The 26,046-nt window shown below is 38.3% G+C and overlaps 1 protein-coding gene across 6 annotated transcripts in view; it reads left to right on the top strand.

Annotated features, from left to right (window-relative positions):
* LOC105688740 (papilin) overlaps positions 1 to 26,046 on the top strand; it is a 78,435-nt gene that overhangs the window by 39,450 nt on the left and 12,939 nt on the right. For all 6 annotated transcript variants that reach the window (XM_025746057.2, XM_025746058.2, XM_048654859.1 and 3 more), the window contains exons 2-17: positions 2,421 to 2,481; positions 5,812 to 5,999; positions 6,383 to 6,443; positions 22,309 to 22,391; positions 22,875 to 23,025; positions 23,118 to 23,241; positions 23,329 to 23,409; positions 23,490 to 23,662; positions 23,776 to 23,911; positions 23,997 to 24,340; positions 24,416 to 24,595; positions 24,677 to 24,850; positions 24,950 to 25,141; positions 25,224 to 25,368; positions 25,440 to 25,558; positions 25,628 to 25,952. In XM_025746057.2, the coding sequence (XP_025601842.2) occupies positions 2,421 to 2,481; positions 5,812 to 5,999; positions 6,383 to 6,443; positions 22,309 to 22,391; positions 22,875 to 23,025; positions 23,118 to 23,241; positions 23,329 to 23,409; positions 23,490 to 23,662; positions 23,776 to 23,911; positions 23,997 to 24,340; positions 24,416 to 24,595; positions 24,677 to 24,850; positions 24,950 to 25,141; positions 25,224 to 25,368; positions 25,440 to 25,558; positions 25,628 to 25,952 (2,537 nt within the window). The remainder of the gene's footprint in view (positions 1 to 2,420; positions 2,482 to 5,811; positions 6,000 to 6,382; positions 6,444 to 22,308; positions 22,392 to 22,874; positions 23,026 to 23,117; positions 23,242 to 23,328; positions 23,410 to 23,489; positions 23,663 to 23,775; positions 23,912 to 23,996; positions 24,341 to 24,415; positions 24,596 to 24,676; positions 24,851 to 24,949; positions 25,142 to 25,223; positions 25,369 to 25,439; positions 25,559 to 25,627; positions 25,953 to 26,046) is intronic.

The following is a 26,046-nucleotide window of genomic DNA, read 5'->3' as shown; positions in this document are numbered from 1 at the left end:
TTATCGTAATGAACATACATTACGTAAGAGAAAGATTAAAAGGATATATAAAGATTTCTTGTGGCGATGATGATAATTTGGAGAAGTTTTTCAACGTTCCAAAAGATGCGGGGGGTCTTAATTAGCGTCCGATGTTTACCGACGATTCGATGCGACCGATCGAACCTTTAATTAAATTGGACGAATATAATTCGACGAAGGAATTCCTCGTTGGATATCAGCGAACAGGAGTACAGGAGCAAGAGGACTGAAACGTCGAAGGCCTTCGGGAACCGTGGGTGGAAACTTTGTTACTTTTTCCAATGCACTCTCACTTCATGTTACCCGGGTATCCGAGTCAAAGATCTGAAAGTTATGGGCAACGAAAAATACCGGATATGTGGGGATAATCGACGCCCCAGGACGTCTTACGACATCGTTGAACTCGGTATTTAATATATATAATTGAAGATTTAAAAAAAAAATTTTTCTCAAACGAACGAACGTAAAGCGTTTCCAATAATCTATCGATCGCGATTGTACTGCAACACGATTTGCTGCACGCACATGGAACATCTCGGAATTACATGAAAAACCACAAACCGCTGTACGACGACGGTAAATCAATGCCGCCTGTGGTCATTCGATAAATTATCGAAACTCTTTCGCTTAAAAAACATTCCAATCGTCGGGTTTCACTCTCCGCTACCTTTCTCATCGTTCAAACTTCTCGCCTGTATTTTTCCCCACCATTTTTCCCTCTTCGAATCACGTGGATGATTAGAAGACTCTTTTATATCTCGTTTCATCCACGCGCGTTCTTCACTCGGACAAATCTCACGCGATTCGTTCAAAAATTATCGTCGCCACGCAAACCTATGCGCGGAATGACAACGCGACGCATTTTTTTTCACACCACGCAGCGCGTTAACACGAGGTGTACGATATCACTCGGGTAATGGAAGACTTCTGTCGATATTATTGACAGCGTGAAAATAATGCACAGATATCGCACAGAGTCATCGAATTACGAGGATTAGAAACTTGGCTGTATCGAATTTCGCACTTTTGGGCGTCAAACGATCGCAAGTGATTATAACCGACGAACCAACCGATGGCCGATAGAGGCTGTTTTCGAGCGAACAGCACCTGTGTGTGATCCAGGTTTGAAAGAGTTGAGGACTGAATAAAAAGGCGCGCACGCCCACGACTGGTACAGAACTTGATTGACCGTCCATTCATGTCTACCCCACGTGGCGCTATGAGTTTTTTCTTTAATGGTACATAATGCGCACGTTTAAAAAATTTCAACGAGGATACACCTTCCAATTAGCGGCTTCATTTTGTCAAATATTCCTATTCCTCTATACAATCGACACGGTAGTATGGAAAGTACCGATTATCGTTCGAATTCCAAAGATGAACGTTTCGATCCGACGTTGAAGCTGAGAATAAAATTAGCCGAAGATAGAGGCAATCAATGATGGAACGACAAATTACCGAGACGTTATCCTAACGTCGAAATAACAGGGTGATCTCGTTATCGCACTCGGTTGTACGAATTTAACGACGTCGGTGTATTTGTCTTACCGATGAAACGACGCGGGTTGTATTATTCGGGGGGGGGGCAGGAAGGGGAAAAATTTCATTGCGTGGGAAGAATCGGCGGTCGTCTCGTTGACCCAATGCCGGTTTGGTATCACGTTCCACTCTCCCAGATTCGCTTTCTTCGGTCGTCGAAAGGATGGCGAAGTGACGAGGGGCGGCTTCCTTTACGAGCATCACCGTCACCGTCACGATCACAATCACGATCACCGTCACCTCTAGCGAGGCGCTAGTAAGCCGCGTAACTGTCTGCCCACGCTGACGTAACAACCCGTTAAACAACTTTGCCCTGAAACTCGAACACGTCTTGCCATAACGAGTTGCATTGATACACCTTCAGTCCGTGAACGCAGGTCAATGATATCTCGTTGAAGGTGGGAGTCTTTTTTCACCAAGGTTATGCACCTCTCCCGATTCCGAGATTTTTCCCCCCATCACTCCGAAACGATTCGTTTAAATTCATTGCCCGAACGTTTCAAGCGACATTTTATTACCCCCCTCGTTTCTCAACTTTTAATTTTAATGGGAAAGACGAAAAATCGAATATCCGCAAAGGTCAGAGGTTCCCTCGGCGGAGTCATGTTTGTTTTTAGTAATTATTTATAACTCGACTGCAGGCGGCTGCGGTGAGGCAAGTTACGCAATTCATACGTTGACTCCAGTTCAAAGGCACAAAATGTATTCACGTGGTTCAAATGACTCGGCGATGCGTGGATCGTTGCGTGTTTTGAATAATGTACCGTTCCTCGCATACTACGGTAGTACCGCCAGCCTCTCCGACGCCTCAAAAAATGCTAATGCTAATCGAGTTCTTCTTCTTTTTTTCCATGTTTCAGGTCGCTGGTGCTTCTAATATTTATACTAGCGTCACACGTCACGGATACGCTAGCCAGACACGTGAGTATATGAAAAAGAAGTAAAAAAAAAATGGAAAACAAATACGGACGTATTAAACCATCGTTTCATGGGAAGTATATAGCGGAAGGAACGAATCTCACCATTTTCACGATGTATCCTATGCCGGAATATCCCTTTGGATCAGAAATGAAATCCCCCCCATATTGGCGTCTCTCTGCCTTGGTCGTCGGATGCAACCTTGACGAAGCCAAAATCCAGGACATGTTTCGTGTCCTTAGAACGACATTCCATCAGCTTTTATTACCACCCCGCCTCCGAGGGGCTCGAGTTTCGAACGAAATATCCTTTCTTTTCGTTCAGCCCTCGAGATGCCGGGAGGCAAGGATCCGCTCCGTCGTCCAGTTGCAGTCGATCCTCGAATTGCTTGATTCCGAGTAAAAAATTTTCACCGCGGTACGCGAAATCGATCGCCGCGCATCGCCCTTTTGCGAAGACGACGAAGCGAAACTCAGCGGCATGAAAAGTAGCAGCGTCGTTGTAACGCCGACCGCAACCTTCGCACTCTATACCTACGAGAAACGGGTAGAGAGTAAAGGATCAAGTTACCAGCGTTGATCGTGTTCTTAGGATTACCTGCCTTATACCGGAGTCCTTGAACTTTGCCCACCAGATCACGAACCTCGAGGCGACGCACGCGACGCTCTGATATTAACTTCCATCCGTCGCAATTAAATCTGCGACAAACAAATCGTTACCTCATCGGCGTTAATCGATTGCGAAGAGGAGGAATAAAAGTAGGAGCAGTCCTTCGTTTTTTGGATTCACTTTCACTAAGTGTTACGGAGCATTTACAGGGTGAAGGAATCGAGGAATCTCGTAGGAGACGCGTGATTATATTGGAAGTCGTCTCGCGGTTTAGTTCGAGATCGTTGCCCCGAGTCTTGAGTTACGCAGGATCGCATTACGTCGCATTCTATAATTTGCATTATCCGTACCATAAGTACGCCAACTTGCGTCGCCGATGTGCTTATGGTGGAAAATTAATTGCGCCGCCGAATGCCCGCGCAATAATATTTATATTCCTTTTATTAATTCGATCGTTTCACATACCGTAGGAAGTGTATCGCCAGACGAGAAAACGCGGAAAGACACGTCGTCGATGCGAGTCAAACACAATAGCGTGGTACACGTACGGAGCAGAGAGCGTTGTACTGTCCCGACACGTGGTCAATTGTGTTAGCATAAATTAGTTTGAAACTCGTAGCGAGATGACGACGACAACGAGAACGACTACGTCGTCGACTGACGACGTATAAATCTCGGCAATTACACGGAGTCACCGTGTCAGATTTCCCTGTAAATTTCGACGAAATTTTCGTTACGGAATAAATTTTCTTTTCCCTTTTTTTCGGATTCTACTTTCTCTCGGACGTCAAATTGATATCGAGCAGAATAATTGACACTAAAGGGCGAATGCGAGTTGAGAAAAAAAAACTGAAGAAAGTGCATAACGCTGTCTGACTGTCTGGTTTAAAAATAGATCCGCATATGTCGTACCAAGTGAAGAGCCTTTCTTTTCAAATAACGCAGAGTACCTACTTTGACCAGCTGTCATAGCTCGTATGCAGGGTAACTAAACCCCTTGAGTAGATATGAATGTTAGTCACCGTTTAAGACAATAATTAGTTGATGCGCCGTTGCAAAGAGAATCTAAATGTATCGCGTGCGATTTGTTGAGTGATGTGAGAAAGAATTACTTCCACGGAGAGCTTTCAATTTTGAAGTGGTTGTGAATAGAAATAGAGAGAGAGAGAAAAAAAAAGAGGAGAAGAAATTTACCGAGTCTTTCATTCTGACCGAGAGAGCATAATTCTTTTTTTTTACGTACGTAATTTAGGACCTTAATTGATTTATGACTTAACCAACGAAGCAAAACTGGTAGCGATCCTTCACCATTACGACTAGATAGATTGGCCTACTTTTCATTGATGAAACTGCGTCTATATCTCATCACATGACGACGCTGTGGGATTTTAAGATTATTACCGCAAGATCCTACGAAACAATTTTTTCACATCAATCCACATTATTTCATTTATTTTTACGGAGATCGTATTAATATCTCACACGTTCGTGTTGAAATGGGAAAAAAAAATAAAATAAAAATGAAAATTTAATAAGGACTTGCGGCGTGAAGTTTTAACCCGGATATTAAAACTCTGTGTGGAACAAAAACGTGCGCGAGGAGAAAAAGAGTGATGGAAAAAAAACAAAAATTAAATTAACAATAGCCGTAAGAAGATATGAGCCACACGTCGCGCGACATTTACGTTAGAAATTTTACATGCGACTCTTTCCATGGCACGTGGGTAACGAGATATTATATTGTCAGTGGCGATCAACTTGTCGAATAATTATCAAAAGTTGCAAAATTTTTCAACGCGAATTCGACAAATTATCATGAACGAAATGCGAAATTCTTGAACTGGGTGATGAATGAATTTTCTGCATTTTTCTACGATTGAGTCTAAATAATCATTTCGAAAATTTCGCCAGAGCATTAAACGGTCTTTCTCAGGGGCTAGGGTTTTCCGGTGTTACCGCAAAAATAATTTCGTTAAAACAAGCGGTGTGAATTAAGACCGGTCTGGACAGCCGCCAGCTAAACTTGGATCCTTCGTTCGGAGTTAGACGACTTGCAGGAGAGGCAAAAAAAAAAAAAAAAAAACTCCAAAAAATAATGGAAAAAAGGATGAAAATAAAAAAATCGTCGCAGAAGTGGGTGCCCTGTGAAATTAGTTCTAAGACATTTTCACCGCTGTGTAGTATTTTCAGTAAGTCGAGACATTTACGCGCGGCAATTGCTTTCGCGAAGCAATTTGCACCTAGACGTGGTAATTACGAGACGATATAATCTGAGGAAAAAAAAACAAATAGAGAAAAACTAAAATCCTATTTTAAGCTTCTACGATTACTGAATTAACTTCACTGGCAGCGTTAGCTGCACCGCCTATAGCATATTATGTTGTCCAGTCGTAACTCTTTCCAAAATTGGCGCGAGAATTTTTCTCATAGAGATTAAAGAATATGATTCCAACTTCGAGGATTTTATCCTTCTCCTGATCGGTAGCATTCTCTGATTAATTTCCCGATCTCAAAGACGTCTTCGAGGACGGTATTCCCTGCAACTGCGGGTCGAATTTTTCGCGGTGTTTGAAGATTCCTATTACAGATCAATGACGCGATAATCTGACATTGCCAAGCACCTGATACCCATTCCGATGATTCGTTTCCTCCGTTACTCTCGATCGAAACTATGTGTGACTTGAAAGTAGTACGAGATCGAAGGTTCGTAAATGTCTGCTTCAGCACCACATAAAATTGAGACACGAAAGGCACAGGAGACAGCATGGGGAGAGTTACCTGCCATCAAGCTTCGTCTTGGACACTGATGAGGAGGAAAGAGGTAACTGGGGACCCTGGTCTATACCCAGCTCCTGTTCACGTTCCTGCGGTGGCGGAGTGGCGCACCAAACAAGACGCTGTCACGACATAGAGTGAGTTATATCTTATTACCGTTTAAAAATCTTCCGATGCTCATAAAATATCAGCTACTCATTGAACGTGTGTAACGATATTTGTACGAGATAAATTTCTACCATTTACTAACGCAAGCCATGTGAATCCGATCAACGATAACTCGTCACTTTATACACAGGGATCTCCTCCTCCTTTTTTTTTTTGTCTTCTCAATGAAACTCTATGCCATTTACATGTATCAAATTTTCCCCTCGCATTGATGTACGTGTACCGAGGTTTGAATAATATTTTGTAAAAGAGTTGTTCGATCGATCAAAAAAATTTTCGCTATTAAATTTCACGTGCTTTTTAGTTTTATGAATTACGGTTATCATTTTATTTTTAATCTTTCAAATTACAGCGACGATGGAGTCGAAAGATGTTCGGGTTCGAAAAAGAGATTCTTCTCCTGCAACGTACAGGTACGATAGATTTATTCAATAATTTATGTTATATTTCAATTATCATTGCACGCTCGCGCTGCATTTGATTTCATTCGTCGTTTGAGATTTTCATTTTACATAATTATGCTTCACACACATGATAGAGAATTTTTTTGTTCCAAACGAATATTTTCCATCGAGATATCATGGATTTGTCGCTTTTCGTATTGAAAAATTGCCGATAACCAGATCAATTTTAAAGATAGATCAATTTGTCTTTCGAATTCAAATTCCAGAGATCAAAATACATAAAAATAGCATAGAAAACCCAATAAAAGAAAAATATTGATTTTTCACCCCAAAATCGAACAAACTCCAAGGGCTACCCCTTTGGCGCAATGGCATAGACCGCCGGGAAAAGAGCAAATAGAAAAATTAATTGAAATGTGGCAAGTACATCGTCTAATTTTTATTATGTTGGAGCTGGAGTCAGCGTAGCCAGCAGCGTAGCGCTTTGTTAAAAGACGTCACCTTGAAGGCTGGGCAGAGGTGACGCACCACAACAAGACCCCTCGCTCGTGGCTATCTGACTCCAGCTAAGCTCGGGCTTGCTGGTAAATTGAGGAATTCAAATATTTCGACCAATGCATGGATTGCGATGAACCAAAGAGGGTCTACGACTAAAACCAATAAATATGTCTTGTAATTTTTCTGCTCCCAACAGCGAATAATTGATGATTACTCGATCGATTGCATGAGTGGATGATTTTGGCATTCAGATTTGAATTCCTGAGATCAAATTACATAAGAATAGCATATTAAATCCAATTGAAAAAAAATGTTGATTTTTGACCTAAAAATCACGGAAACTTCGTGGGTTCAAACCCCTCAGCAGATTTCCAAATTTGAGAAAATTTTTTTTATTCTCTGAAATTGATTGAATGACACTTTTCTGAAGTAATTTGACCTCAGGAACACGAATCCGTTGGTCAAATTGAGCCACGGTTCTTTCCCTTCGAGATATCTCACTTTTCTGCTCGACATTAAAAATTGGCGATAACTCGATCAATTTTATAGATAGATCAATTTGACTTCCAGATTCGGATTCCTGAGGTCAAAATACATAAGAATAGCATGTAAAATCCAATTAAAAAAAATGTTGATTTTTGACCTAAAAATCAAGGAAACTTCGTGGGTTCAAACCCCTCAGCAGATTTCCAAATTTGAGAAATTTTTTTTTATTCTCTGAAATTGATTGAATAACACTTTTCTAATGTATTTTGACCTCAGGAACACGAATCCGTTGGTCAAATTGAGCCACGTTTCTTTCCCTTCGAGATATCTCACTTTTCTGCTCGACATTAAAAATTGGCGATAACTCGATCAATTTTATAGATAGATCAATTTGACTTCCAGATTCGAATTCCTGAGGTCAAAATACATAAGAATAGCATGTAAAATCCAATTAAAAAAAATGTTGATTTTTGACCTAAAAATCAAAGAAACTTCGTGGGTTCAAACCCCTCAGCAGATTTCCAAATTTGAGAAATTTTTTTTTATTCTCTGAAATTGATTGAATGACACTTTTCTAATGTATTTTGACCTCAGGAACACGAATCCGTTTGTCAAATTGAGCCACGGTTCTTTCCCTTCGAGATATCTCACTTTTCTGCTCGACATTAAAAATTGGCGATAACTCGATCAATTTTATAGATAGATCAATTTGACTTCCAGATTCGGATTCCTGAGGTCAAAATACATAAGAATAGCATGTAAAATCCAATTAAAAAAAATGTTGATTTTTGACCTAAAAATCAAGGAAACTTCGTGGGTTCAAACCCCTCAGCAGATTTCCAAATTTGAGAAATTTTTTTTTATTCTCTGAAATCGATTGAATGACACTTTTCTAATGTATTTTGACTTCAGGAACGCGAATCCGTTGGTCAAATTGAGCCACGGTTCTTTCCCTTCGAGATATCTCACTTTTCTGCTCGACATTAAAAATTGGCGATAACTCGATCAATTTTATAGATAGATCAATTTGACTTCCAGATTCGGATTCCTTAGGTCAAAATACATAAGAATAGCATGTAAAATCCAATTAAAAAAAATGTTGATTTTTGACCTAAAAATCAAGGAAACTTCGTGGGTTCAAACCCCTCAGCAGATTTCCAAATTTGAGAAAAATTTTTTTATTCTCTGAAATTGATTGAATGACACTTTTCTAATGTATTTTGACCTCAGGAACACGAATCCGTTGGTCAAATTGAGCCACGGTTCTTTCCCTTCGAGATATCTCACTTTTCTGCTCGACATTAAAAATTGGCGATAACTCGATCAATTTTATAGATAGATCAATTTGACTTCCAGATTCGGATTCCTGAGGTCAAAATACATAAGAATAGCATGTAAAATCCAATTAAAAAAAATGTTGATTTTTGACCTAAAAATCAAGGAAACTTCGTGGGTTCAAACCCCTCAGCAGATTTCCAAATTTGAGAAAAATTTTTTTATTCTCTGAAATTGATTGAATGACACTTTTCTAATGTATTTTGACCTCAGGAACACGAATCCGTTGGTCAAATTGAGCCACGGTTCTTTCCCTTCGAGATATCCCACTTTTCTGCTCGACATTAAAAATTGGCGATAACTCGATCAATTTTATAGATAGATTAATTTAACTTCCAGATTCGGATTCCTGAGGTCAAAATACATAAGAATAGCATGTAAAATCCAATTAAAAAAAATGTTGATTTTTGACCTAAAAATCAAGGAAACTTCGTGGGTTCAAACCCCTCAGCAGATTTCCAAATTTGAGAAATTTTTTTTTATTCTCTGAAATTGATCGAATGACACTTTTCTAATGTATTTTGACCTCAGGAACACGAATCCGTTGGTCAAATTGAGCCACGTTTCTTTCCCTTCGAGATATCTCACTTTTCTGCTCGACATTAAAAATTGGCGATAACTCGATCAATTTTATAGATAGATCAATTTGACTTCCAGATTCGGATTCCTGAGGTCAAAATACATAAGAATAGCATGTAAAATCCAATTAAAAAAAATGTTGATTTTTGACCTAAAAATCAAGGAAACTTCGTGGGTTCAAACCCCTCAGCAGATTTCCAAATTTGAGAAAATTTTTTTTATTCTCTGAAATTGATCGAATGACACTTTTCTAATGTATTTTGACCTCAGGAACACGAATCCGTTGGTCAAATTGAGCCACGGTTCTTTCCCTTCGAGATATCTCACTTTTCTGCTCGACATTAAAAATTGGCGATAACTCGATCAATTTTATAGATAGATTAATTTAACTTCCAGATTCGGATTCCTGAGGTCAAAATACATAAGAATAGCATGTAAAATCCAATTAAAAAAAATGTTGATTTTTGACCTAAAAATCAAGGAAACTTCGTGGGTTCAAACCCCTCAGCAGATTTCCAAATTTGAGGCAAATTTTTTTTATTCTCTGAAATTGATCGAATGACACTTCTCTAATGTATTTTGACCTCAGGAACACGAATTCGTTGGTCAAATTGAGCCACGGTTCTTTCCCTTCGAGATATCCCACTTTTCTGCTCGACATTAAAAATTGGCGATAACTCGATCAATTTTATAGATAGATTAATTTAACTTCCAGATTCGGATTCCTGAGGTCAAAATACATAAGAATAGCATGTAAAATCCAATTAAAAAAAATGTTGATTTTTGACCTAAAAATCAAGGAAACTTCGTGGGTTCAAACCCCTCAGCAGATTTCCAAATTTGAGAAATTTTTTTTTATCCTCTGAAATTGATTGAATGACACTTTTCTAATGTATTTTGACCTCAGGAACACGAATCCGTTGGTCAAATTGAGCCACGGTTCTTTCCCTTCGAGATCTCTCACTTTTCTGCTCGACATTAAGAATTGGCGATAACTCGAACAATTTTATAGATAGATCAATTTGACTTCCAGATTCGGATTCCTGAGGTCAAAATACATAAGAATAGCATGTAAAATCCAATTAAAAAAAATGTTGATTTTTGACCTAAAAATCAAGGAAACTTCGTGGGTTCAAACCCCTCAGCAGATTTCCAAATTTGAGAAATTTTTTTTTATTCTCTGAAATTGATTGAATGACACTTTTCTAATGTATTTTGACCTCAGGAACACGAATCCGTTGGTCAAATTGAGCCACGTTTCTTTCCCTTCGAGATATCCCACTTTTCTGCTCTACATTAGAAATTGGCGATAACTCGATCAATTTTATAGATAGATTAATTTAACTTCCAGATTCGGATTCCTGAGGTCAAAATACATAAGAATAGCATGTAAAATCCAATTAAAAAAAATGTTGATTTTTGACCTAAAAATCAAGGAAACTTCGTGGGTTCAAACCCCTCAGCAGATTTCCAAATTTGAGGCAAATTTTTTTATTCTCTGAAATTGATTGAATGACACTTTTCTAATGTATTTTGACCTCAGGAACACGAATCCGTTGGTCAAATTGAGCCACGGTTCTTTCCCTTCGAGATCTCTCACTTTTCTGCTCGACATTAAGAATTGGCGATAACTCGAACAATTTTATAGATAGATCAATTTGACTTCCAGATTCGGATTCCTGAGGTCAAAATACATAAGAATAGCATGTAAAATCCAATTAAAAAAAATGTTGATTTTTGACCTAAAAATCAAGGAAACTTCGTGGGTTCAAACCCCTCAGCAGATTTCCAAATTTGAGAAATTTTTTTTTATTTTCTGAAATTGATGGAATGACACTTTTCTAATGTATTTTGACCTCAGAAACACGAATCCGTTGGTCAAATTGAGCCACGTTTCTTTCCCTTCGAGATATCCCACTTTTCTGCTCTACATTAAAAATTGGCGATAACTCGATCAATTTTATAGATAGATTAATTTAACTTCCAGATTCGGATTCCTGAGGTCAAAATACATAAGAATAGCATGTAAAATCCAATTAAAAAAAATGTTGATTTTTGACCTAAAAATCAAGGAAACTTCGTGGGTTCAAACCCCTCAGCAGATTTCCAAATTTGAGGCAAATTTTTTTATTCTCTGAAATTGATTGAATGACACTTTTCTAATGTCTTTTGACCTCAGGAACACGAATCCGTTGGTCAAATTGAGCCACGGTTCTTTCCCTTCGAGATATCTCACTTTTCTGCTCGACATTAAAAATTGGCGATAACTCGATCAATTTTATAGATAGATCAATTTGACTTCCAGATTCGGATTCCTGAGGTCAAAATACATAAGAATAGCATGTAAAATCCAATTAAAAAAAATGTTGATTTTTGACCTAAAAATCAAGGAAACTTCGTGGGTTCAAACCCCTCAGCAGATTTCCAAATTTGAGAAATTTTTTTTTATCCTCTGAAATTGATTGAATGACACTTTTCTAATGTATTTTGACCTCAGGAACACGAATCCGTTGGTCAAATTGAGCCACGGTCTTTCCCTTCGAGATATCTCACTTTTCTGCTCGACATTAAAAATTGGCGATAACTCGATCAATTTTATAGATAGATCAATTTGACTTTCAGATTCGGATTCCTGAGGTCAAAATACATAAGAATAGCATGTAAAATCCAATTAAAAAAAATGTTGATTTTTGACCTAAAAATCAAGGAAACTTCGTGGGTTCAAACCCCTCAGCAGATTTCCAAATTTGAGAAAATTTTTTTTATTCTCTGAAATTGATCGAATGACACTTTTCTAATGTATTTTGACCTCAGGAACACGAATCCGTTGGTCAAATTGAGCCACGGTTCTTTCCCTTCGAGATATCTCACTTTTCTGCTCGACATTAAAAATTGGCGATAACTCGATCAATTTTATAGATAGATCAATTTGACTTCCAGATTCGGATTCCTGAGGTCAAAATACATAAGAATAGCATGTAAAATCCAATTAAAAAAAATGTTGATTTTTGACCTAAAAATCAAGGAAACTTCGTGGGTTCAAACCCCTCAGCAGATTTCCAAATTTGAGAAAATTTTTTTTATTCTCTGAAATTGATCGAATGACACTTTTCTAATGTCTTTTGACCTCAGGAACACGAATCCGTTGGTCAAATTGAGCCACGGTTCTTTCCCTTCGAGATATCTCACTTTTCTGCTCGACATTAAAAATTGGCGATAACTCGAACAATTTTATAGATAGATCAATTTGACTTCCAGATTCGGATTCCTGAGGTCAAAATACATAAGAATAGCATGTAAAATCCAATTAAAAAAAATGTTGATTTTTGACCTAAAAATCAAGGAAACTTCGTGGGTTCAAACCCCTCAGCAGATTTCCAAATTTGAGAAATTTTTTTTTATTCTCTGAAATTGATTGAATGACACTTTTCTAATGTATTTTGACCTCAGGAACGCGAATCCGTTGGTCAAATTGAGCCACGTTTCTTTCCCTTCGAGATATCCCACTTTTCTGCTCTACATTAGAAATTGGCGATAACTCGATCAATTTTATAGATAGATTAATTTAACTTCCAGATTCGGATTCCTGAGGTCAAAATACATAAGAATAGCATGTAAAATCCAATTAAAAAAAATGTTGATTTTTGACCTAAAAATCAAGGAAACTTCGTGGGTTCAAACCCCTCAGCAGATTTCCAAATTTGAGGCAAATTTTTTTATTCTCTGAAATTGATTGAATGACACTTTTCTAATGTATTTTGACCTCAGGAACACGAATCCGTTGGTCAAATTGAGCCACGGTTCTTTCCCTTCGAGATATCTCACTTTTCTGCTCGACATTAAAAATTGGCGATAACTCGATCAATTTTATAGATAGATCAATTTGACTTCCAGATTCGGATTCCTGAGGTCAAAATACATAAGAATAGCATGTAAAATCCAATTAAAAAAAATGTTGATTTTTGACCTAAAAATCAAGGAAACTTCGTGGGTTCAAACCCCTCAGCAGATTTCCAAATTTGAGAAAAATTTTTTTATTCTCTGAAATTGATTGAATGACACTTTTCTAATGTATTTTGACCTCAGGAACACGAATCCGTTGGTCAAATTGAGCCACGGTTCTTTCCCTTCGAGATATCCCACTTTTCTGCTCGATATTAAAAATTGGCGATAACTCGATCAATTTTATAGATAGATCAATTTAACTTCCAGATTCGGATTCCTGAGGTCAAAATACATAAGAATAGCATGTAAAATCCAATTAAAAAAAATGTTGATTCTTGACCTAAAAATCAAGGAAACTTCGTGGGTTCAAACCCCTCAGCAGATTTCCAAATTTGAGGCAAATTTTTTTATTCTCTGAAATTGATTGAATGACACTTTTCTAATGTATTTTGACCTCAGGAACACGAATCCGTTGGTCAAATTGAGCCACGGTTCTTTCCCTTCGAGATATCCCACTTTTCTGCTCGATATTAAAAATTGGCGATAACTCGATCAATTTTATAGATAGATCAATTTAACTTCCAGATTCGGATTCCTGAGGTCAAAATACATAAGAATAGCATGTAAAATCCAATTAAAAAAAATGTTGATTTTTGACCTAAAAATCAAGGAAACTTCGTGGGTTCAAACCCCTCAGCAGATTTCCAAATTTGAGAAATTTTTTTTTATCCTCTGAAATTGATTGAATGACACTTTTCTAATGTATTTTGACCTCAGGAACACGAATCCGTTGGTCAAATTGAGCCACGGTTCTTTCCCTTCGAGATATCTCACTTTTCTGCTCGACATTAAAAATTGGCGATAACTCGATCAATTTTATAGATAGATCAATTTGACTTTCAGATTCGGATTCCTGAGGTCAAAATACATAAGAATAGCATGTAAAATCCAATTAAAAAAAATGTTGATTTTTGACCTAAAAATCAAGGAAACTTCGTGGGTTCAAACCCCTCAGCAGATTTCCAAATTTGAGAAAATTTTTTTTATTCTCTGAAATTGATCGAATGACACTTTTCTAATGTATTTTGACCTCAGGAACACGAATCCGTTGGTCAAATTGAGCCACGGTTCTTTCCCTTCGAGATATCTCACTTTTCTGCTCGACATTAAAAATTGGCGATAACTCGATCAATTTTATAGATAGATTAATTTAACTTCCAGATTCGGATTCCTGAGGTCAAAATACATAAGAATAGCATGTAAAATCCAATTAAAAAAAATGTTGATTTTTGACCTAAAAATCAAGGAAACTTCGTGGGTTCAAACCCCTCAGCAGATTTCCAAATTTGAGGCAAATTTTTTTATTCTCTGAAATCGATTGAATGACACTTTTCTAATGTATTTTGACCTCAGGAACGCGAATCCGTTGGTCAAATTGAGCCACGGTTCTTTCCCTTCGAAATATCCCACTTTTCTGCTCGACATTAAAAATTGGCGATAACTCGATCAATTTTATAGATAGATCAATTTGACTTCCAGATTCGGATTCCTGAGGTCAAAATACATAAGAATAGCATGTAAAATCCAATTAAAAAAAATGTTGATTTTTGACCTAAAAATCAAGGAAACTTCGTGGGTTCAAACCCCTCAGCAGATTTCCAAATTTGAGAAATTTTTTTTTATCCTCTGAAATTGATCGAATGACACTTTTCTAATGTATTTTGACCTCAGGAACACGAATCCGTTGGTCAAATTGAGCCACGGTTCTTTCCCTTCGAGATATCTCACTTTTCTGCTCGACATTAAAAATTGGCGATAACTCGATCAATTTTATAGATAGATCAATTTGACTTCCAGATTCGGATTCCTGAGGTCAAAATACATAAGAATAGCATGTAAAATCCAATTAAAAAAAATGTTGATTTTTGACCTAAAAATCAAGGAAACTTCGTGGGTTCAAACCCCTCAGCAGATTTCCAAATTTGAGAAAATTTTTTTTATCCTCTGAAATTGATTGAATGACACTTCTCTAATGTATTTTGACCTCAGGAACACGAATCCGTTGGTCAAATTGAGCCACGGTTCTTTCCCTTCGAGATATCTCACTTTTCTGCTCGACATTAAAAATTGGCGATAACTCGATCAATTTTATAGATAGATCAATTTGACTTCCAGATTCGGATTCCTGAGGTCAAAATACATAAGAATAGCATGTAAAATCCAATTAAAAAAAATGTTGATTTTTGACCTAAAAATCAAGGAAACTTCGTGGGTTCAAACCCCTCAGCAGATTTCCAAATTTGAGAAATTTTTTTTTATCCTCTGAAATTGATCGAATGACACTTTTCTAATGTATTTTGACCTCAGGAACACGAATCCGTTGGTCAAATTGAGCCACGGTTCTTTCCCTTCGAGATATCTCACTTTTCTGCTCGACATTAAAAATTGGCGATAACTCGATCAATTTTATAGATAGATTAATTTAACTTCCAGATTCGGATTCCTGAGGTCAAAATACATAAGAATAGCATGTAAAATCCAATTAAAAAAAATGTTGATTTTTGACCTAAAAATCAAGGAAACTTCGTGGGTTCAAACCCCTCAGCAGATTTCCAAATTTGAGGCAAATTTTTTTATTCTCTGAAATTGATTGAATGACACTTTTCTAATGTATTTTGACCTCAGGAACACGAATCCGTTGGTCAAATTGAGCCACGGTTCTTTCCCTTCGAAATATCCCACTTTTCTGCTCGACATTAAAAATTGGCGATAACTCGATCAATTTTATAGATAGATCAATTTGACTTCCAGATTCGGATTCCTGAGGTCAAAATACATAAGAATAGCATGTAAAATCCAATTAAAAAAAATGTTGATTTTTGACCTAAAAATCAAGGAAACTTCGTGGGTTCAAACCCCTCAGCAGATTTCCAAATTTGAGAAATTTTTTTTTATCCTCTGAAATTGATTGAATGACACTTTTCTAATGTATTTTGACCTCAGGAACACGAATCCGTTGGTCAAATTGAGCCACGGTTCTTTCCCTTCGAGATATCTCACTTTTCTGCTCGACATTAAAAATTGGCGATAACTCGATCAATTTTATAGATAGATCAATTTGACTTTCAGATTCGGATTCCTGAGGTCAAAATACATAAGAATAGCATGTAAAATCCAATTAAAAAAAATGTTGATTTTTGACCTAAAAATCAAGGAAACTTCGTGGGTTCAAACCCCTCAGCAGATTTCCAAATTTGAGAAAATTTTTTTTATTCTCTGAAATTGATCGAATGACACTTTTCTAATGTATTTTGACCTCAGGAACACGAATCCGTTGGTCAAATTGAGCCACGGTTCTTTCCCTTCGAGATATCTCACTTTTCTGCTCGACATTAAAAATTGGCGATAACTCGATCAATTTTATAGATAGATCAATTTGACTTCCAGATTCGGATTCCTGAGGTCAAAATACATAAGAATAGCATGTAAAATCCAATTAAAAAAAATGTTGATTTTTGACCTAAAAATCAAGGAAACTTCGTGGGTTCAAACCCCTCAGCAGATTTCCAAATTTGAGAAATTTTTTTTTATCCTCTGAAATTGATCGAATGACACTTTTCTAATGTATTTTGACCTCAGGAACACGAATCCGTTGGTCAAATTGAGCCACGGTTCTTTCCCTTCGAGATATCTCACTTTTCTGCTCGACATTAAAAATTGGCGATAACTCGATCAATTTTATAGATAGATTAATTTAACTTCCAGATTCGGATTCCTGAGGTCAAAATACATAAGAATAGCATGTAAAATCCAATTAAAAAAAATGTTGATTTTTGACCTAAAAATCAAGGAAACTTCGTGGGTTCAAACCCCTCAGCAGATTTCCAAATTTGAGGCAAATTTTTTTATTCTCTGAAATTGATTGAATGACACTTTTCTAATGTATTTTGACCTCAGGAACACGAATCCGTTGGTCAAATTGAGCCACGGTTCTTTCCCTTCGAAATATCCCACTTTTCTGCTCGACATTAAAAATTGGCGATAACTCGATCAATTTTATAGATAGATCAATTTGACTTCCAGATTCGGATTCCTGAGGTCAAAATACATAAGAATAGCATGTAAAATCCAATTAAAAAAAATGTTGATTTTTGACCTAAAAATCAAGGAAACTTCGTGGGTTCAAACCCCTCAGCAGATTTCCAAATTTGAGAAATTTTTTTTTATCCTCTGAAATTGATTGAATGACACTTTTCTAATGTATTTTGACCTCAGGAACACGAATCCGTTGGTCAAATTGAGCCACGGTTCTTTCCCTTCGAGATATCTCACTTTTCTGCTCGACATTAAAAATTGGCGATAACTCGATCAATTTTATAGATAGATCAATTTGACTTTCAGATTCGGATTCCTGAGGTCAAAATACATAAGAATAGCATGTAAAATCCAATTAAAAAAAATGTTGATTTTTGACCTAAAAATCAAGGAAACTTCGTGGGTTCAAACCCCTCAGCAGATTTCCAAATTTGAGAAAATTTTTTTTATTCTCTGAAATTGATCGAATGACACTTTTCTAATGTATTTTGACCTCAGGAACACGAATCCGTTGGTCAAATTGAGCCACGGTTCTTTCCCTTCGAGATATCTCACTTTTCTGCTCGACATTAAAAATTGGCGATAACTCGATCAATTTTATAGATAGATCAATTTGACTTCCAGATTCGGATTCCTGAGGTCAAAATACATAAGAATAGCATGTAAAATCCAATTAAAAAAAATGTTGATTTTTGACCTAAAAATCAAGGAAACTTCGTGGGTTCAAACCCCTCAGCAGATTTCCAAATTTGAGAAAATTTTTTTTATCCTCTGAAATTGATTGAATGACACTTCTCTAATGTATTTTGACCTCAGGAACACGAATCCGTTGGTCAAATTGAGCCACGGTTCTTTCCCTTCGAGATATCTCACTTTTCTGCTCGACATTAAAAATTGGCGATAACTCGATCAATTTTATAGATAGATCAATTTGACTTTCAGATTCGGATTCCTGAGGTCAAAATACATAAGAATAGCATGTAAAATCCAATTAAGAAAAATGTTGATTTTTGACCTAAAAATCAAGGAAACTTCGTGGGTTCAAACCCCTCAGCAGATTTCCAAATTTGAGAAAATTTTTTTTATTCTCTGAAATTGATTGAATGACACTTTTCTAATGTATTTTGACCTCAGGAACACGAATCCGTTGGTCAAATTGAGCCACGTTTCTTTCCCTTCGAGATATCCCACTTTTCTGCTCTACATTAAAAATTGGCGATAACTCGATCAATTTTATAGATAGATTAATTTAACTTCCAGATTCGGATTCCTGAGGTCAAAATACATAAGAATAGCATGTAAAATCCAATTAAAAAAAATGTTGATTTTTGACCTAAAAATCAAGGAAACTTCGTGGGTTCAAACCCCTCAGCAGATTTCCAAATTTGAGGCAAATTTTTTTATTCTCTGAAATTGATTGAATGACACTTTTCTAATGTATTTTGACCTCAGGAACGCGAATCCGTTGGTCAAATTGAGCCACGGTTCTTTCCCTTCGAGATATCTCACTTTTCTGCTCGACATTAAAAATTGGCGATAACTCGATCAATTTTATAGATAGATCAATTTGACTTCCAGATTCGGATTCCTGAGGTCAAATTACATAAGAATAGCATGTAAAATCCAATTAAAAAAAATGTTGATTTTTGACCTAAAAATCAAGGAAACTTCGTGGGTTCAAACCCCTCAGCAGATTTCCAAATTTGAGAAAATTTTTTTTATTCTCTGAAATTGATCGAATGACACTTTTCTAATGTATTTTGACCTCAGGAACACGAATCCGTTGGTCAAATTGAGCCACGGTTCTTTCCCTTCGAGATATCTCACTGTTCTGCTCGACATTAAAAATTGGCGATAACTCGAACAATTTTATAGATAGATCAATTTGACTTCCAGATTCGGATTCCTGAGGTCAAAATACATAAGAATAGCATGTAAAATCCAATTAAAAAAAATGTTGATTTTTGACCTAAAAATCAAGGAAACTTCGTGGGTTCAAACCCCTCAGCAGATTTCCAAATTTGAGGCAAATTTTTTTATTCTCTGAAATCGATTGAATGACACTTTTCTAATGTATTTTGACCTCAGGAACGCGAATCCGTTGGTCAAATTGAGCCACGGTTCTTTTCCTTCGAGATATCTCACTTTTCTGCTCGACATTAAAAATTGGCGATAACTCGATCAATCTCATAGATAGATCAATTTGACTCCCAGATTCGGATTCCTGAGGTCAAAATACGTAAGAATAGCATATTAAACTCAATCAAAAGAAATGTTAATCCTTCACCTTAAAATTGACAAAAATCTGAGGCGTTTTTGGCCTAGTAGTTTTCGATTTAATTGACAAACCATAAATCGTAGCATTTGGCTGACATATTTTTATCAAATTTTCAAAACAGGACACGAAGACTGCGAAAAAAGTCGACAGGGCGTACGTTTTCATGGGGCGATATTCGTTCCGTAATTTATATCGCATTCTTCGGAGAGATGCACGATCGGAATGATCGAGTCTATTGAACATAAATTGATGACAATTCGGCAATTTGGTTTACTGTTAATATATATGTGTTCACGTACGGCTCACAGTACAAAAATTATAGCCATTGGATACAATCCAAATAACAGGTCAAAGGAAATGTACATATAGATTCATATCACATTTGAGTTATGCACAAGGTTCAAAGACTTCCCACCGCACGATCGCGAGTTGACCAACGCGTAAGTGGTACGTTTACCGGTGCAAAAAAATTTTTTTTTTCTTTTCTCTTTCACTTTTTCTTCTTATTATACAGCATCTATAGCAGCTGCGCAGTCCTACTTGTACTTCTCTCTCCTATATGTATACTTAGCTTACCTTGGAACGCTATTTCATGCACACCAACGAAAGGCATGTTGTACAAACGCTGTGTGCTCCGATCGTGACCTCAGCCTGGATAGGGAGAAGTTTGTGAAAAAGAGAAAAAGGAAAAGGAAGATGAAAGAAAAAAAAAAAAAGGGGGAAAAGGAAACCGACATTGCACATTGCAAGTTCAATAGCACTTGATCAGCACCTCTCGCGTGCGCATTCCTTCCTAGGGGGTGGATAGCGAAGTAGAAAAAAAAAAGAAAGAAAGTGTTAATGTATCGTGCCTAGTTTAACTTATCTAAGTCCTTGCACCTATGTATGTTTACTTTTCCTATCATACTTTTTTACAAATAAAAAGAAACACCTGCCTTCGTCGGAATTTCTGTTCACTCTGATTGTATTAAACGTATTTCCAAGTTAATCGTATTGAAAGATCTTTCGGATGGGAAAGAAAATCGTGATCGTTCCTCATGTAGATCAGACACAGATGTAGAATCACTCCCCGATTTCAATCACCGGGACCTGCAGCACGTCCCCCGGTTTGGAGAAAAAAAAAAAGAGAGCTCCGTCAAAGACACGGAGTCGAGAGCTCACCACCCCAATTTTATCTTTTTTCTTTTTTTTCCCTCATTCCGTGAATCGAAACAAGACTCCGGACGGCTCGAAAGGGTTGATATACAGATCTGAAAGGGCGGAGTTGTTATAATAAATGTAAAATCACCGTTCGAAATGAGAAAATAGGTGAGTTACGTATAGTCGTAGTTCTTATATCTCCGGATCTAGGACTGACGGGGGGACGTCCACTTTGGGGTGGTTAATATACCCAAGGTACGGACGTTAAATCTGTTCCAACCTCGAGGTCCTCTATTCCTAGGTGTTAGGGGTGTGCCGGGCGTGGTAGGCGTGGGTGTGATGCGTCTTCGAGATTAACTTGTCTCCGGGCATCGTCGGTATGGTATACCCGGCTTGCATCTGGCTCGTGTATTCAATGGGATACAAGACCCCGGAGCATCTCGGACACCGGAGCGTCACGTTCTCCTTGCTGTTGTTGTTGTTGTTGTTGTTTGTTATTATTGTTATTATTACCGTACCCCGCATTGTCCAACAATCAGCTACCAGGAGGAGGTCGTCTCCTCGCCCCGTACCTTGCGGGTCATATACGTACGGAATAAAGCGGCTGTATACGCGATCGAGTATACAGATCATGTACAAACCCATATAAATATACGTGTAATACAAAATGATTAGTAAGTAGTCACCGCACGTTGTGCACAACTCGGTCTGATTTCAATACGTGGCCAGCACACGTTTCGGTTTTCAGTGAAATTAGCTACCATACGTGGGCGCGTTACAACGCGGAAGGGTCGCGCGTTTGTTGTCTATCGACCGTTTTCAGTTTTCTACCTAGATACGATTTTTGTATCTCGTTCTGATCAGCGCTTCGTTACGTTCAAAATATACGTATCTACTTCAAATTCACAATGTTAAAATAAATTTCTAAACTACACGGTCGGTGCATCGAATAATTCCCACGAACGAATAGAAGTACATACGTATTTTTACATCGCAAACGAGCTTTCGATGGAGACGAAAATCTTCAACGTTCTTACCATTCGAAATGATCAATGGTTATGCCCGTGGTGTTTGAAAGAAAGTAAAAAAAAAAAAACACAACATCTTCAGAGCCGTGAAGAAAATCTTACCGACTACAGTACAGCATCGCGATGGTACAAATTTTTTTTCTCGCGTTAAAATGTACATCCATATTAAGTGGGAGACGTCGTACCCCTTACGTGCGGCTATGGTAGAAAATGAGGGAATATATATGTGTCTGGGAACTTATCCGGCTTGTAAATGTCGCCGTAAAGTTATAAGCCGCTTAGAATTTTATTCAGATATATGTTGAACGGTTTATGAGAGAAAAAAAAATACCAACTACCGAATTGACTTCGACTTTTCCCTCCACCGTGAGACGTAGAACGGTTGTAACGTTAACGACGATATGCCCATTGCGACGCGGTTTTCTTCCTTTTTCTTTTTTTCTTTAAATCGTAACGTCAGTCTTGATCGTAATTGAATTCTTTTTTTCAGGAATGTCCAGATCCTGAACGGGACTTCAGGGCAGAACAGTGCGCAGAGTTCAATAATGTTCCTATAGAAGGTGTCTACTACGAGTGAGTTGGAAAATGAACTATTCTTGTGTCAACGGACCGTCTGAACTGATATTTTTTCCTCCTTCGATTTTGTTCCTTTCGCTTTTTTTTTTTTTTTTTTGTCAAACTCTCGAACATTATGCAATCGTTGATCAGGGGCGGCAGATTTAAGAATCCTTTCAACGTCCAGATAACCCTTTGTCATCACTCTGGTGTAATAAAGCTAAGAATCACGTGGGTCTGCCCATTGAATATTATGGGCATACCCTTGTTGAAAATCCGGACCGCCCCTTAAACCCCGTGCAAGTTAACGCGAGCCAAATATGTACATATAAACTATGCGTTTACGCAACGATAATCTCCGAGAGCTTAGTCATTTCTTTGAAGGGTTTCCGAACCGCTAGAAATTGTGACATGTCTATAGTACGAGAGTCCGAAATAAGTATGAAAAAAAAAAAAAAATTGTCTCTTTTTTTCGAATCATAACACGCCGAATCATTTCAGTTGGATTCCGTACACCGGTGCTCCGAACAAATGTGAATTGAACTGTATGCCGCGTGGGGAGAGATTCTTTTACCGTCACAAATTGAGCGTCACAGACGGAACTCCTTGTACAAACGAACAAAACGACGTTTGCGTCGAGGGTAAATGCAGGGTGAGTGAGAGAAAATCGCAAGATGTAAAAAGAATCGTTGAAAATTTTAGTCTTTCGCGACGATATTCAATGATTCGATATTCATTTCTTAGCCCGTTGGATGCGACATGATGCTCGGTAGTGGTGCTAAAGAAGATCGATGCCGAGAGTGCGGCGGAGACGGATCAGCTTGTGATACGGTTCAAGGACTGTTGGACATGAACGACCTTCAAGTCGGTACGTTAATCTGGTTTCTCATAATTATGTGACAAAAAAAGAAAGAGAAAAGTCCAAAGATAATATTTATTCTCAATTAACTACCAGGTTACAATGATATTTTGCTGATACCTGCGGGCGCTACGAATATCGCAATCGCCGAAGTTCGTCCTTCTAACAATTATTTGGGTAATTATATCGCGATTGATCTGCGAGATTTATTGGTCATTAGCGTCGATCTTATCGTACTTTTTTTTTTTTTTCCTAAGCCATCAGAAATCAAACCGGACATTATTACCTGAACGGAAATTGGAGGATAGATTTTCCCAGGAGTTTGAAATTCGTGGGGTCAGTTTTTTACTACGAAAGAAAACCCAAAGAATTTCTCGCCGCAGATATGATTAGCGCGTTAGGACCGACGACAGAAGCACTCTACATCGTGGTGAGTTATCATCGCGACTAATTAGAATTCCAAAATCTTTTCGCGACAGGAAAAAAAAGAAAAAACTCGTAAGATTGAAACAATTCTTCGTCTTTTTTTGGTCGATTCTCCAGCTGCTGTATCAAGACAAAAACGTCGGCGTTAAGTACGAGTACAGTATACCGAAAAAATTTTCGCAAAAAGCGGATCCCGACAGTTATACTTGGGTTACGGAAGAATATTCGGAATGCAGTGTGACTTGCGGGGGAGGTGAGCGTGCCTATTTTATTCAAACGTACCACTAGCGAAAAAAACTTGAACACTTTTCACCCGGAAATTCGAATTGACTATTCAGGAATCCAATCGAGACTCGTGAGATGCGTAAGACGACGCGATACGGAAGAAGCGGATCCAAATCTTTGCGACCAACAGCTAGAACCGGACAGTACGCAAGCTTGTGCCGAGGAGCCTTGCCCCCCCGAATGGGTAATTGGAAACTGGGGACCTTGCAGCGAAGGGTGCAAACCGGGTGGCGAACAAACGCGAGAGATAAAATGCCAACGAGTTATCTCAGGCGATATACCGTCACTGGTCGACGACCATACCTGCTTGGAATTAATCGGACCGAAAGATATTGAAATTCAAGAGTGCAACAAAGACGTCGAATGCCCGAATTGGCACATCGGCCCATGGAAACCGGTGAGGGAGAAGGCAAATTATGCGGGGGGTTGAAAAGCCCCGAAACTCGAAATTTATTATATAAAATTGTTTCAGTGCGATCATCTTTGCGGCGAAGGTAAGCAAACGCGAAAAATAACATGCTACAAAAAAGTAGAAGGAAAAGTGTTCGCCCTGCCCGACTCTGCGTGTCACGAAGAGCGACCGGAAAGTGAAAAAGACTGCGAATTGAGACCGTGCGCAGGGGTTGATTGGGTTGTATCGAAATGGAGCGGGGTGAGTGAATAAATTTGAAATACTATCAACGATAATATCGCGTATATCTTGCAATTGTGTGAAGTATATTGATATCGACAGTGCGACGATAACTGCGGGCTGAATCTCGAAACGAGAACGACGAGTTGCGTAACACTGGAGGGTAAAGTTTACCCGGATGACAAGTGCAACGCTGAAACGAAGCCAAAATTGATGAGAGAATGTGCCGCCCCGGATAAATGCGAGTACCAATGGTTTGCCACGCAGTGGAGCGAGGTGCGTAACCCATTTACAAACGCCGTAATCGATCAGCAATGTGTATAATGTATTCACATTTTTTCACATGAAATTTCGATCCTCCGCTGCAATTTTTAGTGTTCTGCCAAGTGCGGTAGCGGAATCCAGACTCGCAATGTATTCTGTGCAAATATATCACCCGATCTCGGTACCATCACGAAAGTTGAATCCGGCAAATGCGACCCAGAAAAAAAATACAACGACACCAAGGACTGCGTTGCCGAGGTCGAAGAATGCGGAGGTGAATGGTTCGCGGGTCCTTGGAGCGAGGTGGGTGACGTTAAAAAATACAAATTTTCACCGCAGTCGCAAATTTTCTTTTCGATTTCTCAAAAACGGATAATTATTGCAGTGTTCCAAGCCGTGCGGCGGAGGTGATAAGACTAGAAAGGTGATATGTATGAAGGGTGGTCGGGTAGTTCCAATTAAGGGCAATTGTGAACAGCACAACATAATGTTCTCGAGTGAAGTTTGCAATGAGAAGGCTTGCGAAGATGGTAATAAGCGTAATTCTTATCAATCTTTACTATAATGTTAATTCAACTAAACCGTTCACCTTTCTTCAAAGATGAAGTGTTACCGGTCGAACCGGACAAAATCAGCTCCCTCGGCGAAGGTGACGAAGAAGAGTGCGAGGATTATGAAGACGATGAACTCGTAATTGTCGGCCCAGATCAACCTCTAGTGGTAAAATGTCCATTCTATATTTCTTTGCGAACCTTTTGCTTGTTGTGTGATAAAAAATTTCTCGATCAGGATGGCGACGACACATCACCTTTTGGCTCTTCTTCGGGAGATGGGGAGGACGAACAAATGATGGGTGACGATCCGCGGGTACAAGATGAACTGTCCTTGTCCGCCCCTCTTGATGACGACGAAGACGATTACGGCGGTGAGTCGGGCAGCGGGGACGACACCGACTTTTTCACCGATAGCACGACAGACGATTACTTCTCAACTTTCGAAGGAAGTGGTTCCACTATAACGACAGACTGGGACGATACAGACAGCACTATAACTTCCTCAGGCTCTACGCAATCTGCAAATACTGAAACTACCTCCAAGAATACGGGTGCCACCGGTAAGTTAATGAATCAATACCATCGTATTCCCGGCAATTAATTTTTCCATTCCTCAAGATCATAGTCCCGATATTGGTATTGCTTGGATTCCAG

This window comes from Athalia rosae, chromosome 4 (genome assembly GCF_917208135.1).
Source record: "Athalia rosae chromosome 4, iyAthRosa1.1, whole genome shotgun sequence".
NCBI lineage: Eukaryota > Metazoa > Arthropoda > Insecta > Hymenoptera > Athaliidae > Athalia > Athalia rosae.
Note: the sequence above shows the minus strand (reverse complement) of the source record. Positions and strands in the feature narration are given on the sequence as shown.